We start from the raw sequence: 20,737 nt of genomic DNA, 5'->3' as shown, positions 1-20,737 counted from the left end.
TTAGTGAAGTAGCTTTAAGAAAAGAGCTAGAGCAGTGAAAATGATCAGGGCAAATTCCCATTTCCACCATCAGGGCAATAATTGAGAATTTACAATCAACATAAAATGTTACGAAACTGCCTGGAAGAGGACGTGTGTCTATATCGTCCTAATGCACGGTGAGGAGGAGAGTTTGAGTGGCCAAACACTCTCCAAGGACCACAGCTGGAGAATTGCAGAAAATAGTTGAGTCTCGGGGTCAGAAAACCTTTAAAAATAAATTGTCAAACAGCACCTACATCACCACATGTTGTTTGGGAGGGTTTCAGGAAAAATTCTCCAAGCTCATCCAAAAACAAACTCCAGCATATTCAGTTATCAGACACGACTGGAACTTCAAATGGGACTGGCTTCTATGGTCAGATGAAACTAAAAAATGAGCTTTTTAGCAGCAAACACTCAAGATGGGTTTGGTGAACACAGGGATAAAAAGTACCCCATGTGTACAATGAAATATACTGCTGTATTTTTGATGTTTTGGGCCTATATTTCTGCTTTCTACTCTTGTTTAGACACACGCCTGTCATGTGTGGTCATGCTTCACCTGCGTGTTTGATGGACAGAAGGTAAACGTGGTAATATTTAATATTTAAAAATTACATATAAGTTGATTTTAGTGCTGTCAAACAATTAATCGCGAATTATTGCATCCAAAATAAAAGTTTTTGTTTACCGAATATATGTCTATGTACTGTGTATATTTATTATGCATCTATAAATACACACATACGCATTTATATTAAAAAAATTTTATGTTTGTATATTAAATATATTTATATATAATATAAATTATATGACTATAAATATATACATGTAAATATTTTCAAAATATATACTGCATGTATGTCTCTTTATATATACATAATAAATATGCACAGTAAACACACATATAGTTCGTAAACAAAAACTTTTATTTTGGATTAATCGTTTGACAGCACTAGTTGATTTATATCAGCAGGTCAGAAACCAGAAACCTAACGAGTTATCTTTGATGTAACAGTTATTTATTTAAATAAATAAGGGGAAAAAAAGCATAAAAAAATTACATACATTAATGTAAGTTTTTTTTTTATAATAAAAGTTAATCTTTTCATTAAGGATGCATTAAATTTACCAAAAGAAAAATAAATTATGTCATGCAGCACAACTGTTTTCAAGATTGATAATTATAAGAAATGTTTCTTGACCATCAAATCAGCATATTAGAATGATTTCTGAAGGATAATGTGACACTGAAGACTGCAGTAATAATGCAGAAAATTCTGCTTTTCCATCACAGGAATAAATTAAACTTTAAATTATATATTCAAAAAGAAACCAGTTATTTTAAACTAATAAAAAATTCTCAATATTACTGTTTTACTGGCTGTTCTTTGCCTGAATTAGCTGCAGTGTGGAGCAGACATTATGCTGAAAGTCAAAAATCTGACAGACGTCTTTATAGCCATATCTCAGGTTTACATTTTTTTATCAGACAGATATTAAATATGCATACAGTTTATACACTCATAGTTGTTAAATGCCAACATGCGCCAACGCCACAACGTACCTAGACCCGTAATTGCTTTGACATGTGGCCACTCATTCGTAAGACAAAGGCAAACAGTATAATTACGCCTACGTAAAACCACGTTTACCTTCTGTCTATCAAACACGCAGGTGAAGCATGACCACACATGACAGGAAGAATGATTGTATTTTGAATCTTTCCCATGAACCTCTAGCTGTTGCAGGAACAAGCCTCCGCAGGTCACATGGCAACTCCCGAGACGGCAGAGATCTGAAACTAGACGGTGGAGACCGGTGGAGAGCACCGTACTGAACGCCTCACAGAACACAGCCAACAGACTGAATACATTATCGTGACAGTGAAGTGTGCGCTGGGCTCGCTTTGGCCTAGTTTTGCCAACTTCCAGCTGGGAAACAATGACGAACGAGAAAAAAAGAGAAAAATATGCAAGACTTACAAGACTTTTACTTGTCCTTAACTTATTTTGCATTTCAAAAGAGAGCTCCTCGGACTCTGCAACTTTTTTTTATGTAGATCAAGTTTATCTCGACAACTTCTCAGGTAATAAAAATATGTTTTGGTAACGTTCCCATTAAATTATAAAAACATTGTTTCTATACGTTCCCCATCTAATTTTTCTTGGTAATGTAAATGTTGGAGAAAACATTGTGCAAACATTATGGGAATGTTACTTTTGAATGTTCAACCATCAGTAACGTTTAAAAAAAATGAGACAAATGTTCAACTAAAATGTTTCAGAAAAAAAAAAATTCCATGAATTACGGATGAGTATTTGTGGTACACGGATCATAACGTTTTGAGAATGCTTTTAAAGACCTGGTAAATTTGAACAAACATTCTTTTAACATTACTGGAAGAATGTTTTTTCCTGTGTTAAAGGGATAGTTCATCCAAAAATGAAAATTCTGTCATTAAATACTCACCCTCATGTTGTTCCAAAGGTAACATAATTGTTGAATCACTGATGTCACATGGACTATTTTAATGATGTCCTTACCACCTTTCTGGGCCTTGAATGTGTCAGTTGCGTTGCTGTCTATGGAGGGCCAGAAAGCTCTTAGATTTCATCTAAAATATCTTAATTTATGTTCCGAAGATGAGCGTTTTATGTGACCTTCCATTTTCAGTGTGATGAATAATTGAGAAGTAATATCAGAATTTTTAATAATCTCATTTTTAAGCAAAATGTTGACATTTTACCCAAAATTGGACTACAAATGCAAAATAACTGTCCATGTGTCAACAACGTAACATACTATTTATCAAAATGTTTTCAATTTCTTTCAATTGAATGCAGTCCAAGCTAACAATTTTTGGCTCCCAGAATGTTCTGGAAACATTACTTTTTATAGTTCTAAGAATATTTCCAAAACAGCGCTTTGCATTTCATGGAAATAGAATATGTTCTTTTTTTTAGGTTGCACTTGATGGTTAAGAGAACAAATTGGGAAAACCATTACACAAACATTTTGGAGCTTTACATCAGTTACTGTTTTAAAAGCCAAGTCTTGTTTGATCCATTGCTAAATTACAATAAACATATTATCAATTAGAATCATTATAATAAACCAAACACATCATTACATATTAAATTAATGAGACCTGTGCTGGCAAAATGAGTGGGAATGTGCACAGGCTAATTGCGACCTATAGGCAAAACAAGTGAAAAATGTCAATTTTGGTTGAATTTGAGGTTTTCACAAAAATTAGTTCATTTACCCCTCGTCTAGTGATCCCAATGCTCCACATAATAATTAAGCATCTAAAATTATCTACCTTCTTTGTTTTAAAAAGTTGCACTTGGAAACAATGCATCAACACTGGTATATATCGTGACACCCCTAGTGAAGATTCACACCTCTAGTCACAATAACGGTCAAATGTTTGGTCAAAACACACCACACGGTGCTTTCTGATATCACATGGAGGAGTGGGGGGGGTTAACAAATGTTTGCTGTAGATTGGTGTGCGCCAAATTTGGTGATATTACCAGAGATATTAAGATATGGTTGCTAGGTGATTTAGTTTTGGAACCTTCAGTCAACTTGACCAGATTTTTCACAAAATCGACTTTCCGAACTCTATCAACTTCAAACAGGTGTAGCTCAGTCATTTTGTGTCTGTTTCCAACAAATCATACATCATTCTAATTAATAGAGAATAAGGCCATTTTTAAATAGAAAATAAGAAAACGTTTGCTCATAAAAATGATCAAAAGGCGGCTGTGAGAGAAAACAAAGCCCAAATTCCCTTAATCATCCATCACAATGAGAAAAACCATAGAATATATTTCTGATGTGCAGCAAAAGATAATTGAGCTTCACAAATTAGTGAAGTGGCTTTAAGAAAAGAGCAAGAGCATTTCCACCATCAGGGCAATAATTAAGAATTTCTTATCAACATAAAATGTTACGAAACTGCCTGGAAGAGGACGTGTGTCTATATCGTCCTAATCAGGGCTCCAGACAAAAAAATCGAGTAAGGAGCCATTGGCTCCTATAAAAGAAAAACTTAGGCGCCAAATTATTTTTTTAGGTGCCACAGGAAAAAAAGTGGTTTATTTTATTATTATCATTTTATTTTTCCCCCCTATTTTAACATTTCAATCATTTTGTCATGTGTTTATGTCTTATCTTTTCTAGGCTTTATCAGCATTTTAATCCATCTTGTAGATGATCAGGTCGACCGGGGGACTAAGGTTCACTTAAAGTGTGAATTAAATGTCTTTTACAACTTGAAATATACAGTCACAAAAAATTGTTTGTTACACAGAATCTGTACCAATATCATGGACCATAAGCATCACTTGGCAACTGAGTGCAGTGCATGCTATAAATGTTGTCACGTCTTTCACACATTCAGTCTGTTTTTCTTCATTAGTAAAATGCAATTTTATAGGAGGAGTTGAATCATGTACAACAGAATAAGTAAAAATATTAATATGCAACAGCGCATGAATATAGCAAAACGCTCCTCTTTATAGTTATTTTTCTAGCTGACTGATGAGTTTATGGACACTGAGTGGTTATTCTGAGGTAAATGTATTACAATGCAATGTTTACAAGCTTTATACATTTCCTCAGTTTGAAACACAATGAGCTTTTACATAAAACATTTCAGTAAGTTGTACTATAGGCTTTCTTATTGCCTACCTTTTGATCATGTTCATTTCATACTATAGTAGTAAATGGAAATATATAATGGGTTCACTTGCTGCTTTAACTGAGGTGCTAAAGAGATCGCGCCTGAGCATTAAGTGCGATACTCTCCGCTCGCGCGATCCGGACCAAAAGTGAGACGAGACAGCGGGGGTTTACAGAGCTCGCGCCGTGCTGACATGTCATCTGCGCGGTTCAATGGTCCGAGCCGCGCGGAATAGGGGACAGAGACATTCATTCAGAAAATGAGAGACGAAGACTTTTTAACCGTTTGCCACAAACCAGACCCATTCCAGTTCGCACGTAACTTCAGTGGTGAGGCCTCACGGGGAACTGTAAACATGAGAAGAAGGTAAAATAGTGAATAACAATGTATATGCTATTCGTCTAGCAAAGTATTTGCATTTAGTCATAGACATAGTTAGCCTATAATTGAGTATTTAACTGCCTGCAGTAAGATATGTTATTTCTGAATTAGATAATGAAAATGCAAGTGCACAATTGCATTTTCTTATTTCCTTTAGGTGCCAAAGAAACACAGGTGGTCCCTTCATTAGAGAAGTGTGTCTATTGACCTGGTTATTAACCATTATTTAGGAGTTGGACTCTAGCCATTCCCTTTGGTACAACTGTGGTTTCCGGGGAGGTCAATAGACACACTTCTCTAATGAAGGGACCACCTGTGCAATTGTGCACTTGTGTAACTATGTCTATGACTAAATGCAAATACTTTGCTAGACGAATAGCATATACATTGTTATTCACTATTTTACCTTCTTCTCATGTTTACAGTTCCCCGTGAGGCCTCACCACTGAAGTTACGTGCGAACTGGAATGGGTCTGGTTTGTGGCAAACGGTTAAAAAGTCTTCGTCTCTCATTTTCTGAATGAATGTCTCTGTCCCCTAGAGCCTCCTCAATTCTATTCAAAATGTCAGGAGTAGTTAAAATTGTTTCTACAATGCGCCTAGCGGACCATTGAACCGCGCAGATGACATGTCAGCGCGGCGCGAGCTCTGTAAACCCCCGCTGTCTCGTCCCACTTTTGGTTTGAATGGCTTCCCATACATACACGGACCGTGTGGACGCGGGGTACTGGTGTTTATATTATCACCTTTCAGGTCTCTCTCACTGCGTTCAGCAGACTGTGTGCGGCAGAGACGAGGACTGTTTGAAACTCTTTTCCAGTAAAACTTTGATGCGCATCGTCTTATGTAAGTTTAATACGTGAACATAACAAAAGATGTGAGCGCAAAACAATCGGGAAAAAAGTCCTTTCATGCAAATTATATATAGTCGCCAGTGGCGACCTCAGCAAAAACTTCACTCGCAAATTAATATTTTTGGTCGCAAATGCGACCATTTTAATCGCAGTTTGGAGCCCTGCTAATGCACGGTGAGGAGGAGAGTTTGAGTGGCTAAACACTCTCCAAGGACCACAGCTGGAGAATAGCAGAAAATAGTTGAGTCTCGGGGTCAGAAAGCCTTAAAAAAAAAAAAAAAGGTCAAACAGCACCTACATTACCACGTGTTGTTTGGGAGGGTTTCAGGAAAAATTCTCCTAGCTCATCCAAAAAAACCCCTCCAGCATATTCAGTTGTCAGACACAACTGGAACTTCAAATGGGACTGGCTTCTATGGTCAGATGATGAGCTTTTTTAGCAGCAAACAGTCAAGATGGGTTTGGTGAACACAGGTATAAAAAGTACCCCATGTGTACAATGAAATATACTGCTGTATTTTTGATGTAACATTTAAATTGGCCACCGTGAAATGACTCCTTGTCAAATTAACTGGAACAAACAAATGACTAGGCCTATAACACTGTCATTTTAGGCTACTTTTTACGCTGTTTTGCAGTGCTGAATTGTGCAGCTGCCGACTTAAAATCAAAACGTCCCAGAGTCTCTCCACAACTTGCAATGCGCATAAGGCACGTAACCTTGTTCTCCGCAAGGCGACTTCGCTGCTTCGTCTTGATCCGATTCTGCAGCGAGAACCCCCTCTCTGCAGGAACACTCGAGACAGGGATTACACAGGCTATCTTGGCGAGCTTGGTCCACTCTGGATACATTTAGTTGAAATCACATATGAGGACTTCGCAGGCTGTGGAGAAATGCAATCCTCCACAGCCACGGAGCTCTGTCATGACAGCGAGGGCATCACGTCGCAGGCTTATGGCATCGATAAGAGGAGCGGTGTCCGCAGACTCAATGCTTGTAAAATGGCAGATAATCCTTCGATATTAGAATTATAGGCCTACAAAAGAATGCTGCGCTTATTATAAATAGACGTCTCAGGGGCCATTCACATATCGCGCCTAAAAACGCGTGGAAAACGCTAGGCGCGCCGCTTTCTCTTTTTTTCCAAAGCGCTCGGGCGGTTGCGCTCCGGAGGCGTCTGTCGTTGCTAAACAACCATCAGCTGCGCTCTCCGTTACAACAAGGACATTTCAGCAATGGATTTCCAACACCGAAAAACACTTGCTGTAACTCTGTTACAAGATTTATTTACTAAGAAAAGTAAAAAACGCCGCAGTGTTTGGGTGCACCCCATACTTCAAAAACGCTGCTGAGGTTTCAAAGTAACGGAAAAGGTGAGGAAGCTGATTGGTTGGTTCTTGTCACATGACCTGCGGTGCGCTTGCGGCATTCTGAAAAGTTGAGATGTTTTTATCTCGATGCGGCGCGGACGCGCCTGGAAAAAACGAGCGCGTCGCTTCCATTATGAGCGTCTCCATTTGAAATAACGAACTTGAGCGCGCAAAAGACGCGATATGTGAGCGGCCCCTTAGGCGTGCGCTTTATTTTAAATGCAGCATGCGATGTTGTTTAATAACTTTCAAACGGTAGAGCCTGTTCCTTTATAACATAGCCAAAGGTCGGTGTATTTTTGCTTTATACATTTTAGGCTTATTCTCAAATTCAAATTGTGTTAGTGGGGCGGGATTATTAGGCCATTTTAATCGGACAATTTGACCGGAGAGATTTAATTTTGTCGGACATTTCATTTTTTTTCCGGCCAATGTCCGGCAATTACCGGACAACGGAAACCCAGATGGCATCATGTATTCTATCAAACACCAACAGATAAAAAAAATCAATAAGTGACTGACTCTGTTAGAAATCTTATAATGGGCCATGTTTGGATCTTCCAACCATATAATAATCCAAACACAAACCTCAAAAACAACATAAAAATGGGTCACTGAGCACAAAACCAAGCTTCTGCTATGGCATTCCAGTCATCTGACCTGAACCCTGTAGAAAATGAGTGAGGTGAACTGAAGAGAAGAAGCACCGTCATGGAGCTGGGAATCTAAAGGGTCTGGAGTGATTCTGGATGAAGGAATGGTCTCTGAGCTCTTGTCAGGTGTTCTCTAACCTCATCAGGCATTATAGGAGAACATTTAGAGCTGTTAAACTGGCAAATGGAGGTTTCAAAAATTATTGAATAAAAGGGTGCCGTTAATTGTGGCCAATGTGTATTACAGAAAAACATTTATTTCATAATGATATTTCCCCCCATTTTAAATTCTTATTATCCAATGAAAGGTTAGATTTTTGCGATTTTTTTTTATTTTTTTTATTTTTTTTTTAATAAAAGATCAAAAGGATTAACAATGCAGATTAATTTTCACAGCCTTCTTTGATCATATTACCAAGGGTGCCGATATCTTTGGACATGACTGTGTGTAAGACTGCATTTTACTGTAACATGTACACTACCATTTAAAAGATTAAGGGGTTGGGATTTTTTTTTTTGAACGTCTTTATCCTGATTTTATCCTCAAACTCTTGAATGGTAGTATTTATCTATTCATTATGTATATTGCACATATTATTATGTTTTTTGGAACTATATTGTACCGCTTCCCCAGACATTGTATGAAGATATTAAATCAAATCATCCTGAATACCTAATGACATCAACACAATTTAATGCTTTAAAATCATCTTTTTTTTTTTTTACATCAAAAACTGAATAATGACTTTCATAAATTTTTTCTGCATTCAGCGGTTTAATTATGAGTTTTCCATGAAAGACATAATGTATAAAAGCAGACAGGACGCTATTGTTAACTTGTCCACCCACAAAGTGGGTATAATTATGTGTGGCACTTGGCAGTCGCTAACACTCTTGATGTTTATGAGAACGAAGACAAAACATCTCCATTCATTAATTTAGTTTATTTATTTTTTTTAAAGGTGGGAGAAGCAGGTGTGGAAATATAATACCTTACCAGCAATGCCAGACGCACTCTTGAGTTTATGCTGCCAGACGCTAGAAATTCAGCTCTCTTCATAATCAAGGTGTCTAGAGAATATAAAATATGTTTGCATACTGAAGAGTGTTCAAAGCTGGGGTAAAAAAAAATGCTAATATGGTTAATACGTAAATAACATTCTAATTGCTTGAATTCACTGAAACATTGTGGGATCATTGTTTTGAAACGTTTTTTTTTTCAACGTTTTCTTGTCATGATTATAACATTATTCAAAGGTTACAAAAACATTTCTTGCAACATTGCATCGATTAATTTTGTATTGACAAATATTAGTTATTTGAACAGTTATTTGAATGTTTATTTATCATTTTCTAAGAACATTAAAAAACCCAGTTTTCTTGTTGGGATTATAATATTATTTAGAAGTCACAAAAAACGTTTCTTGCAACATTCTACTAACGTTAGTTTTACCCAAAAATATAACATTATGTGAATGTTTATTTATAACTTTCTAAGAGCATTAACATTTCAAGTTTTCTTTTCGTGATTATATAGCTTTATTTAAAGATTACATAAACGTTTCTTAAAACACTTACATTTTTCATGCAAAATTATAATATTTTCAAACAAAATGTAACGTTATTGTCACGTTTACACTGTAAGGCGGGAAACTAAGTATAGCAGCACTTCTTATATCAAATAAAAACACAAGCCTGATCTAATACTATCTGATCGCTGACATGGCCAACACCTTGTCAAAGCAACATTGTTTTTATTAAGACCGGGGCTAAAGGTAAGCAAACATACTCTATCTGTCACAACGCCTGTAATATCTCCACAGCTGGAGGTGGAAACTGGCTTTACCTTTGGGAGTCAATCTAATCTTCCTCCCCTTTTCCCCGTCTGTGTTGCTGGGGGAAGGGTGAGGAAAGCCAGTGGATCTGAAATTATGTTAGCATTAGCTGCACTGGCATCTAGTCCTCTAGCCCTGTTTGTGATTGTAATATATAAAAACAGGGATTTATTGAAAAAAAGAGAAAGAAGCAGGTGCTGACAAACAGACAACGGCACATTCGCAGGAGATGAGGTCACCTTAATCAGAGTTTACCAAGCTGTCAGAGCTTGCCCGCTACGATGTCTGATGCTGGGAAAATAATCGGATAATTACAAACCCAAACACGCATGAATGCCAATGCAGTAACATGAGTGCAGCCGCCGGTATGTGCCAAACTAACAACAGTCATGGTTTTTAAATAAACTTTTTTCTTTGCAATTCATCCAGGAGCTGTTTGTATTGTATTATATGTAGATGTTTACATTTACACTGGCAAAAATGATCAATCTTTCTACTCAGTATGAAACTATAATCAACTTCCAGTTTCTTGTGAATTACTTAACCGTGCAAATTATTTTTTAATTATAACAATAAAAAAAGTTTGTAATGCAATAACCTGCTCCACATGCTCCATCTTTCTTTTGCACATTAAAAATATTGTACTTGCACACTTATATATATATATATATATATATATATAGAAATATAAAAATGTCTTTATTTTTCTTATATTTCATATTTTTCATATAGGAATAATAAATAAAATAGTTCAAAATTTAAATATATATATATATATATATATATATATATATATATATATATATATATATATATATATATATATATATATATAACAAATAAAATAATATATATATATATATATATATATATATATATATATATATATTATAAATAAAATATTACAGAAGTAATATAAAATGATGACTCAAATATTGAATATTAAAAACAGAATTTAAATAAATACAATGGCTTGGGATCATGAATCCCTTGTATGTCGATTCTGACATTTTTCATTGACTTTTGGCAACCTAATCAATTACCAATCAATTACCAGCATTTGTTAAACTCATATTACCGAATTAAAATGCGGGAAATCACATACTGTCTTGCTAAAAGTGAAGATCATTTGCATAAAAGACAAATTCGGGTCACATACACACACCCACCCTCTGGTATTGTTTGACCTTCACTAGAGGTTTGAGGTTGGGGGTGTAAAGGTATCTCTCGCAGTTCTTCTTGAATCAGTAATGAGTCCTTCATTACCCAAGCCACGGTTCCCAAGGGACACGTGCGGCAGCAGCCCCAACACACACCCGCTTGAGCGCAACAGCAACCCAAACTGCTGCAGAAAGCTAATACACACCCACTTTTGTAATTCATCCTTGCACATTAACAGCATTAATTGATATATTAAGCTGGAGTGATCTTCTTCACGGAGTTCTTGAGTTGGCAGATTGAGTAATGAGCCTTCGCTCACTATAAACAACAGCCATTCAATAGCGAGGGTGTAGATGTCACTTAATTAATCAAAGGAAAGCTGGAGAGATTGGAGGACGGTCGGGTGGCCAGCACAATCCCAGACCTTCATTTTGGCTTTGACTCTTTTATTGCCGCATGACTCGGCCTTTTAAGCAACGTACAGTACTCTTATCATAAGGATGGTCCGACTGGAGAAACCAGGGCTTGTGCTCAAGGGCGCGATGGTGACATTTCATGGATCCTCGTGGCAAGGATCAAGCCTACAACCTTTCGCTTACCGTCCTAAGATTCCAACCCTACACCTGTGATCTGGGATTGGCAAAGTAGTAATGTGATCTATGCATTAGAATATTACACACACAATGCTATATTACTGTAAATGGATTAGAAATTCTAAATAAATCAGAGTCATTGCCTTGTGGGTGGCAACGGTTCTATTCCCAATCCTGTTCCTCCCTCTCCTCTCCTATCACCATATATGCTATATATATAAATTACTTACAAAATATAAAAATATATATGAAACATTAAATAATTAATATCATTATTACATATAAAATAAAAATATAGCATTTATTCATGTATACTGTATACGTAAATATACATTTTTCATATAAAAATAAAAAAATAAGTAGTGACACACACACACACGTGTATATATATAATATATATATATATATAATATATACACACACACACATACATACATACATATACGTGTGTGTGTGTGTATACTTCCAACACTGATTCTGCATTATACATTATAATTAATCTCATATTATAATATAATCTCATTTAAATATTATAGTTATTATTTCTATAATATATTATTAAAATAATACTTATAAAGAAATAAAATGACAAAAACATGTTTTGTTTTATAATATTATCAAATAAACAAATTTGACACCATGAATAATTTTACTTATGCCGATTCTACATTATATGTAATATTATTTAAATATTTGATTTGTATTTTATATACATAAATTATTTAAAATTGATTATAATATATAATAGAAATAACTTTGTGAATGAATGAATGAAATTTGGTAATTCTGTATGTACAGATAGATGAAAAGATAGGACAGATGGACGGACGGACGGACAGACAGACAGACAGACGGACGGACAGACAGACAGACAGACAGATCTGTTGTTTCTGGCCTTTGTTTTCTATCAGGTAGTCCAAACTGTAAGCACACGCTGCAGATGTGGTGACACAAACAGTAAACACACACACACACACACACACTGGTCTGACAAGATTTCATTCCATTTGACTGGAGGTTGCTGCCTCAGCAAGTGCTTATCAGACTCTGGTTCCATAAACAACTGGATAGAGTTACATTTTAAATACCACATCCCCCACACACTGCAGAGTCAGAGGTCTACTGACGGACGAAAAAGGACAAAACTGGAACAAAAGAGGGAGAAATCAACAAGAAAACAGATCAACTTGAAGCCACTGCCCACTACCATATGTGTGTCCTATGGCATGACTTGCTGTACTCCATCTAAAACCATTTTAAACATCATTTGCTATTTTTTATAAATATTATGTATTAAAAAAAATAAATAAAAATTCTCTCTCTCTCTCTCTCTCTCTCTCTCTATATATATATATAATGATAATCAAAAATCTTTATTATTAAAATTATTAATAACGCACAAATAATAAAATAGTAGAATTCATGTCAGACACTACAAATAAAAAAGAAAAAAAGGCACTTATAAAAAAATACAATTAAAATATAATGAGTGAAATATAATATAGTGAAATGATATATTATATAAAATATATTATATATGAATTACAATTTCTAGATTTTTTTTAAAAATTATTATGCATAATGATTAAAATATAAAATGTATATTAAATCTAATTATAAATCTATTTTTTTAATTATACATCAATTATCATAATAAATAATAATCAATAATAGAAAATGCAATTTCAAAATATATTATGCTTTAAATGATTTTAGATCTTTCTCTCTTTTTCTTATACAATTATTAAGCACATGCTTCTGACATAAGGTCATGAGGTTCGAGTCTGGCCTGCAACATGTCCCATTTCCATTCTCCTGAGCCCCAAATATAAACAAAACTGAAGTGTGCCTCAAATTTGAAGCATCATGGATTCAAATACAATGCCCACCTTAACTCCAAATAAAATACTTTCGAGTGTAACAAGGGATGTGGCTCAAGAAAACAGGCCTTGAGTTTAAACACGACAGTTTCCATCCTCACCAAACTCTATTAGCATTATTGACTGCAAACGTCTCAGATCTGAATCTCTGGGGTTCTGCAGGAAACGATCAATGAGGAATTTTATGGATCTCACAAGAACATTCCCATCCCACGTTCGGAAACATAGCCCAAAACAGACCTCGGCTTTGGTCTCCATCCATCTGAGACCGAGGTGAAACTGCAGCAATGCTTATTTTTGTGTGTCGCAGTCACGGTCAATTACGTCGACGTTCACTTGACGAAAACAAACAATGCGAACTGCACGTCTTGTGTCGGTGTGCTTATCTCAGCATCATTGGACAGAGACATGGAGCATGAAGACAAAGACGCTGGGTATCATAGCACTCTGGTCTCCGTTAATGAACCGTTTCCTGCCAAATGAATAATTGATTGATTGTGACCAGCTCTGTGGTCGCTGTAGGGGAAACTATACCTCTGTGACCCCGGATGAGACGTGCAGTCATTCAGCAATCCAGTTTTTCATCAACTCAAGGGAATTGAGGGATTTATAAAGGCAGAGGCAGGAGTTCATTTTGGTGGGCATTTGGCATTGGGAAAAGAAAAACAGATTCAAAATTGTGAAGAGGTAACCTTAACTTTTGTCAATTTGTTATCATCTGTAATTCATCTTCAGAAGGTCTTGTTGAAAAATTGTCATCATTGGTGATGGGGGAAAGACAATTGATGTATGAAGTATGAAATGCAAAGACATTCAAGGGAATTGGGGTTGGGTCAGAATCATTCTTTGTTTGGTGTTTCTTCAACTCTTCAAACGCACTTTTTATGTCGCAAGGGCTGATTTTTATTATTAAAAAAATGTGGGTTTACTCAAATTAGACTTTATGGATTTACAATTTAAACTATGGAAATCAATCAGAAAATATACTGTATTGCACTTTTAAACTATATGGTAAACCAAGCTAGAGTTTCCCAAATTGGGGTTTAATCCTGAGGTTCATGAGGAGTTGAGTTTATGAAATGCTAATAATGAATTAAATTATAAAAATGGGTACATTTTTAAAAATGATATTAAAATCAAATTTGTAAATACATTTTAAAATAGAAAAACTTTCTAAATAAAACATTTACTAAAATTTTATCATAAATATACTTTTTAAATAAAAATGAAATCCCATTGAAAAATATGAAAAAAAATATATAATAATAATAATAATAATAATAATAATTCTACATCCAGGCACGCACATAGTAAGCGAAGTAAAAAGCCTTTATTCTAAGACAGGGTTACATATTAAAAAGACACCAATGCAAAATTAAAGAACTTAATAAAAATTAAATAATACAAATGTAAAATACATATTTTGTTTCTATTTTAAAAGTATACTTATAATATTTTAATTTTACATTTTTATAATTTAATTCTTAGTGTTTTATTTTGTTTTTTTCTATTTCAAATACAACATTTATTTAAAAAAAATAATTTATTTATATATATACTTAAACTAAAAACAAACTGTCATTTGTTAACATGAGTTAATGTATAAACTAACATGAACAAACAATGAACAGTACATTTATTACACTATTTATTAATATTTCTTAATGTTAGTTAATGAAAAATGTCCGTTCATGTCAGTTCACAGTGCATTAACTAATGTAAACAAACACAGCTTGTGATGCTGAAACACAATGCTGAAATTAACATTAAGTTTAATAAATGCTGTAGAAGTATTGTTCATTATTAGTTCATGTTAACAAATGTAGTTAACTAATGTTAAATAATGAACCTTATTGTAAAGTGTTACCGCTAAATTATATAAAAAAAGTCTAATTAAAATAAATAATTTAAAATAAAAACAAATCAATGCACTTAATACAAATATCATAAGAACAGTAAATTAAAATAAATGCATCAATTTAATAAAATAAAAAAAATTAAAAAAATTTGTTTTGTTAATTTTTTTCAAATAATGCTAATAAAAGTGTGAAAATGTTTATTTATTTGTGTACATTTCATTTAAAAATATGTAACACAATATATAATTTGAGATGTGGATTTTATATATATATATATATATATATATATATATATATATGGTAAAAGTATAAATAAATAAACAAATACATATTTAAAGGTGTGTGTGTGTGTGTATGTGTGTGTATTTCAGAAGCCAGAAGTGCCCATAGTTGAAGAAATACATTTAATCAAGGGCTGGAAATGATTTTACAGAATAATGTCACAAAAGTACAGCCGCAGCCAACTGAATCAGCACAAAGCTAGAAATTTTAAAGCAGGGATGCTATTTGGAAATGTATCCGAGAGCAATGGACAAAGATGCATGACCTTATAGAAGCAGCGGCGAGGCCGGACTCCTGAGCAACAGACTAAAAGAACAGCGGACGCTCCTTGAAAAATGGTGCAATAACTCTCTACACACAATTCTTTTCATCTATTATAAGGTGAAATCCATTATTTAGTCCAGTCCCTGAGTGCATCCAGCATGCTAGTGGAGCAGAGCACAGATCTACGAAGAATACCAAAGCAGATCTATCTTCAGCATTCTTGTTATAAAGCATGGTTTCAATGATAAAATTTAATATCAAACGATAACGATAATAAAGTAAACTACAGAAAACAACCTCTATGTTTTACTTTGTGTGGAAGTAAATTTTGTAAGACAACACTGGGTTTCAGAGAATATATTTAGAATTTTGAAGGTTTTTACTGGGAAACCTTTTTTATATAAACTTATTCACTTTTGTTTAGTTTTGATTAAAAGTTCCTTTGTTCTCTTTCTTTTTCTTTCTCTCATCCGTCCGTCTTTCTTTCTCTTTTCATTTTCTTTCTCTTTCTTTTCATTTTCTCTTTCTCTTTCTTTTCATTTTCTCTTTCTATTTCTCTCTTTCTTTGTTTCTGACATAAACCTCATACAATTTTGCTTTGATTTATGCTTAAAACAACAGAAGAATAACTTTCTTTTTCTTACCACACTGGTAAATTGTGTGTTTGTTTGTTTGTTTGTTAACATATTTCATTCAGTTTTGTTTTTGATTGCTTAAAAATGTTATTTTTCTTAACACACTGAGAAATAGGTTTTTGTTTGTTTGTTTGCTTGAAGGTTTTTACTTGGCAACCCTTTTGATATAAACTTGAGTTTTGTTTAGTTTAATACTTAAAAGAGGTTTTTGTTTGTTTGATTGCTTGTTTGCTTCTTTCTTTTTCATACACCTCATTCAATTTAGCTTTGATTTATGTTTCCCATACTAGGAAACTGTTATTGTTTGTTTTTAAGATAAACCACATTCAATTTTGCTTTAAAATGATTAAAAACAAGAAAAAATGTGGGCATTTACACGTTGGGGAATTGTTATTTACCATGAATCTTATGCAAATTTCAAACTACTTAATATTTAATACCACACTGGGAAATTTTTTTGTTTGTTTGTTTGTTATTAACATAAACATCATTCAATTTTCATTTTGATTTATGCTTAAAACCAGAAAAAAAAGTTTAAAGTTTATTTTCTTACCTTATTGGGATTTCTTTTTTTTTTACCTCATTTAAATTTGGCTTTAATTTACACTTTAAACTAATTACATTTGCAAATAAATTAATACTGTCCTTTGAGAATTATTATTATTATAGTTATTGCAAGTTACATTTACTGATTTAAATAAGGAATTGGATATCTGGGCACACAAGAGCTGGAACAGACCATCTGAAGGGGACAATATCATATGTTGTGATCAGCAGTGTAAATAACGAGAAGCGACTGAGCTCCTAAAACAAACACGAGACAGTAAATGGCCCTGGGTTTCTAAGCAACATGGGACTGACGTCTCTCCTGGGAGCTCTGGATGAAATAAACACAGGGAGACAGTTGTCTTTGAGCCACGGTGCAGGGGACGAATGAACTCACCTGTCTCATCTTCACTGCGGCCAGATCCTTGACAGCCGTCTTCATCGTCGCACTCGCTGCTGCCTTCTGCTGCGTCGCCGCTGCTGGGCTCAACGTCCTCATAACCATCTGTTCCCAAACCCATCTCTCGCCACATCTCCTGTAACAAAACATCAATCACAGGACAGCAGACACAGATTCTTGTGAGATTCCATCGCAACAAGTTTAATTATATGATACCCTGAATAAGAATAAAATAAAATAAATAAATTAGGAAAAAAACTATAAAAAATTATATTAAATAATTGCAAATCTAAAATGTTTATAGTACATTTAATAAAACTATATCTGTTTGTCTGTCTGTCCATCCATTCATCCATCCATCTATCTATCTATATCTGTGTCTGTCTGTCTATCTATCTATCATCCCACCGTCCGTCCTTCTTTCTTTATTCTATCCATCTATCTGTCTATCTGTCTGTCTTATAATAGTCGTTAACTGCGTTTTTTTTTTTTAATGCTTATAATTACTATAATCAGAAATTATTATAAAGCATTAACACTATTCAAAACTTTTTTATTTTTGTTAATGACCAACCTGATACAAGCTACAGTTGTTGCAGCATAATAACTACAACTTGTTCTCAAATTCACAAGCTGTAATGGTGGAATTTTACTGAAATGACTGTGAAGTAAGTAGTGAGTAAGTGAGTGGAGATCACCCATCACATCCAAATAGCCCCATGTGTTCCAACAAAGGCTTCCAGGCAAGAAGTCAAGGCTCATAACAGCAGCATTCCAGTGCTCTAAACATGGATCCACTCAAGTGCAAATTCCATTTTCACAGCGAGAGAATATTAAACGCGCAGTTGCGGGGCATTTCAGAACGGTTTAGAAAAACAGCTCAGGGAATCGCAGTAGTGCATAATTCATAACATCTTAACTGAGTTAGTTTCTGGCTCCCCCATTGTTTCTGATTTCACATTCTGACTCACTCTTTTTTTTTTTTAAACACAGAGAAGTGCAAAACAGCTTTATGGAAGTTGAAGCACACTCACAGCCAATCAGAACATAACTAATGATTAATATTCCGTGGAGCAAGCTTTTGGACCAATGAGATTTCACTGTGGGTGTGGCAACCACATGTGACGAGACAAAAAAACAGAAAGACCAAAAAACAAACAAAAAAACTTCTTGCTGATACGCAAACTATTTTAATTGAATTGATGATAATTCTCTACTATTTTTTATTGAAAAATTAAAAATACAACACTAGAAATTTAAATAAATCATAACAGGCACTGTAACATTATAATGAACAGCATGTTTTTTTTTTTTTTGATAATAAGATAAGTCAAGATACTAAATTTATGTAATTATTACATTTAAATTTTAAAAACACCTTTAACATTTCTCACATTATCGCTATAGTTTAGAAAATGGCAATAAAATAGGACAAGAACTCAATGTTAAACTGTGTCAAACCAAATTAATCTTGATAATGTCAGATAACTTTGATAGAAAGGTATGTAATGAATTAGATTGAATTGCTGTCAGCTGTTAAATTTAAGTATACAATTAGATAATACCACTTTAGGTCGACCAATTACCAAGCAATGCTTAATTGTGTTCAGTCTGTGGTGTAAAAAGTTCGCATTAGCAATAAAAGAAAACACTTCAGCAAAACATTTTCAGGTCAAAGTGTCTGATTAATTTTTGGTTCCAAATTTATCATCAATTTTACTGGTTCTCCCCTGTTTGAAGAATTTTTGGGTATAATATGACACAGTTTACTCTATTTTGCTATCCTCACTTACATAAATGAACTATAGTGATATCAAAAAGATATCAAATATTCTATCTGGTGTCTGAATAATTTTTGGTTTGACTCTCTGTACATTGAGTTTATTTGCAAAAACATATATCTCCATTTTTACACATTTTCAAAAATCATGTTATTGCGTTTTATTGTGTTAGCTGGTTTTTTTAAAGTTATTTTTTAACCTAGTTAAAACAACCCAACTGCAATGCACAATGAAACAATGAAGCACAATGAAAACACATGATTTTTGAGAATTGTTAAAAACGAGTTATCTGTTTTTACAAATGAACTCTTCATATATTTATTACGACATATATATATATATATATATATATATATATATATGACATTTTGCATATGTATATATAAATATATGCAAAATGTCATAATATTATACATATACACACACCAATACAAAACAATTATTTGTAAACATAAAAAAAAACCTATATTTAATAATTCCTAAAACTGAATATTATTATTTAAATAATTAATAATTTATTGAATAATAATAATAATAATAATAGAATATATAATCATTTCAACTAGACCTAAATCTAGAGCAATGATTATATTGTGCAAAAAAACACAGATTTACATGTAAGAAAAAGCTGAACAATGAAAAATATTGCTAGATTTCATTGAAGTACTCTTTGAATTCAATTCCCTTGTATTATGTTTCTCTCTGACAGAGGAACGCAATGCAATTAAATTCCACAGTGACTTTGTGGAAAACGTCCCCCAGGGGACTGTTAATTAACTGCCATATAATGAATTATGCCACGCGTCAGGCGAACACCATGGCAACAACAGACAGAACAGACTGTCCTCTTCCAGTGCGCCCACCCCCTTCTATGTAGATAAAATAGCGACATACTTATTAGTGCTTTCTTTTTTCCCCTGCCTGGTTCATTATTCAATTTAGCTGCAAATTAAATTTTTAATAGTTTTGTTTGTGATAAGAGAAGAAAAAATTAAAGAAAGCCCTCTCGTCCTCCACACTGAGTCATGAGTCAATATTGTCGGTGTTAAACTGACATGGTTCTATTAAAACACCTCAGCAATTTTCAGACGTTTGTGTCTTTATTTCACTTTAATTTTTCCAAGATAAAAAAGTTAAAATTGACAAAAAATGCATTTGAAACCTATTTTACTGAGTGAAATGAGAAAATACCTTCAGTTTATTCCTCTGATATTGATTGTATTGTGAAAAGATCCTTCTATTTTCTCCACCCCCTTCCCTAAGCCCCGCCCCTAAAAGCCCTCTCAGCAAACTAAAATGATTGACAGGCACAAAGCGTTTCTGATTGGCTAAAACAAACCTGTTTTATGATTCTAGAATATGAAAAAGAATAAAATGTGACATTTCCCAAAGTTGATATCATGATTTCTTATCAAATTTCTCTACACTCCAGAGAACATCCACTTCTTATGCAATCAACTGCAGTGCAGAATAGGGCGCATACTAAAATCTTTAAGCGATAGATCAAACGTCGCATCTGAATCAGCAT

At 33.9% G+C, this 20,737-nt stretch overlaps 1 protein-coding gene across 1 annotated transcript in view; it reads right to left on the bottom strand.

The window, feature by feature from the left end:
- Positions 1-12,681: 12,681 nt before the first annotated feature.
- Positions 12,682-20,737, bottom strand: part of LOC306867263 (glypican-5-like) — a gene marked incomplete at both ends in the record, with an annotated part of 31,200 nt that continues 23,144 nt past the window's right edge. The window contains 2 exons of the mRNA XM_079412866.1: positions 12,682-12,707; positions 17,426-17,564. Coding sequence (XP_079268992.1) covers positions 12,682-12,707; positions 17,426-17,564 — 165 coding nt within the window. The remainder of the gene's footprint in view (positions 12,708-17,425; positions 17,565-20,737) is intronic.

The sequence above is a fragment of the Barbus barbus genome (assembly GCF_936440315.1).
Source record: "Barbus barbus genome assembly, chromosome: 49".
In the NCBI taxonomy this organism is placed as follows: Eukaryota; Metazoa; Chordata; class Actinopteri; order Cypriniformes; family Cyprinidae; genus Barbus; species Barbus barbus.
This window is presented reverse-complemented; position numbering and strand designations above follow the sequence as displayed.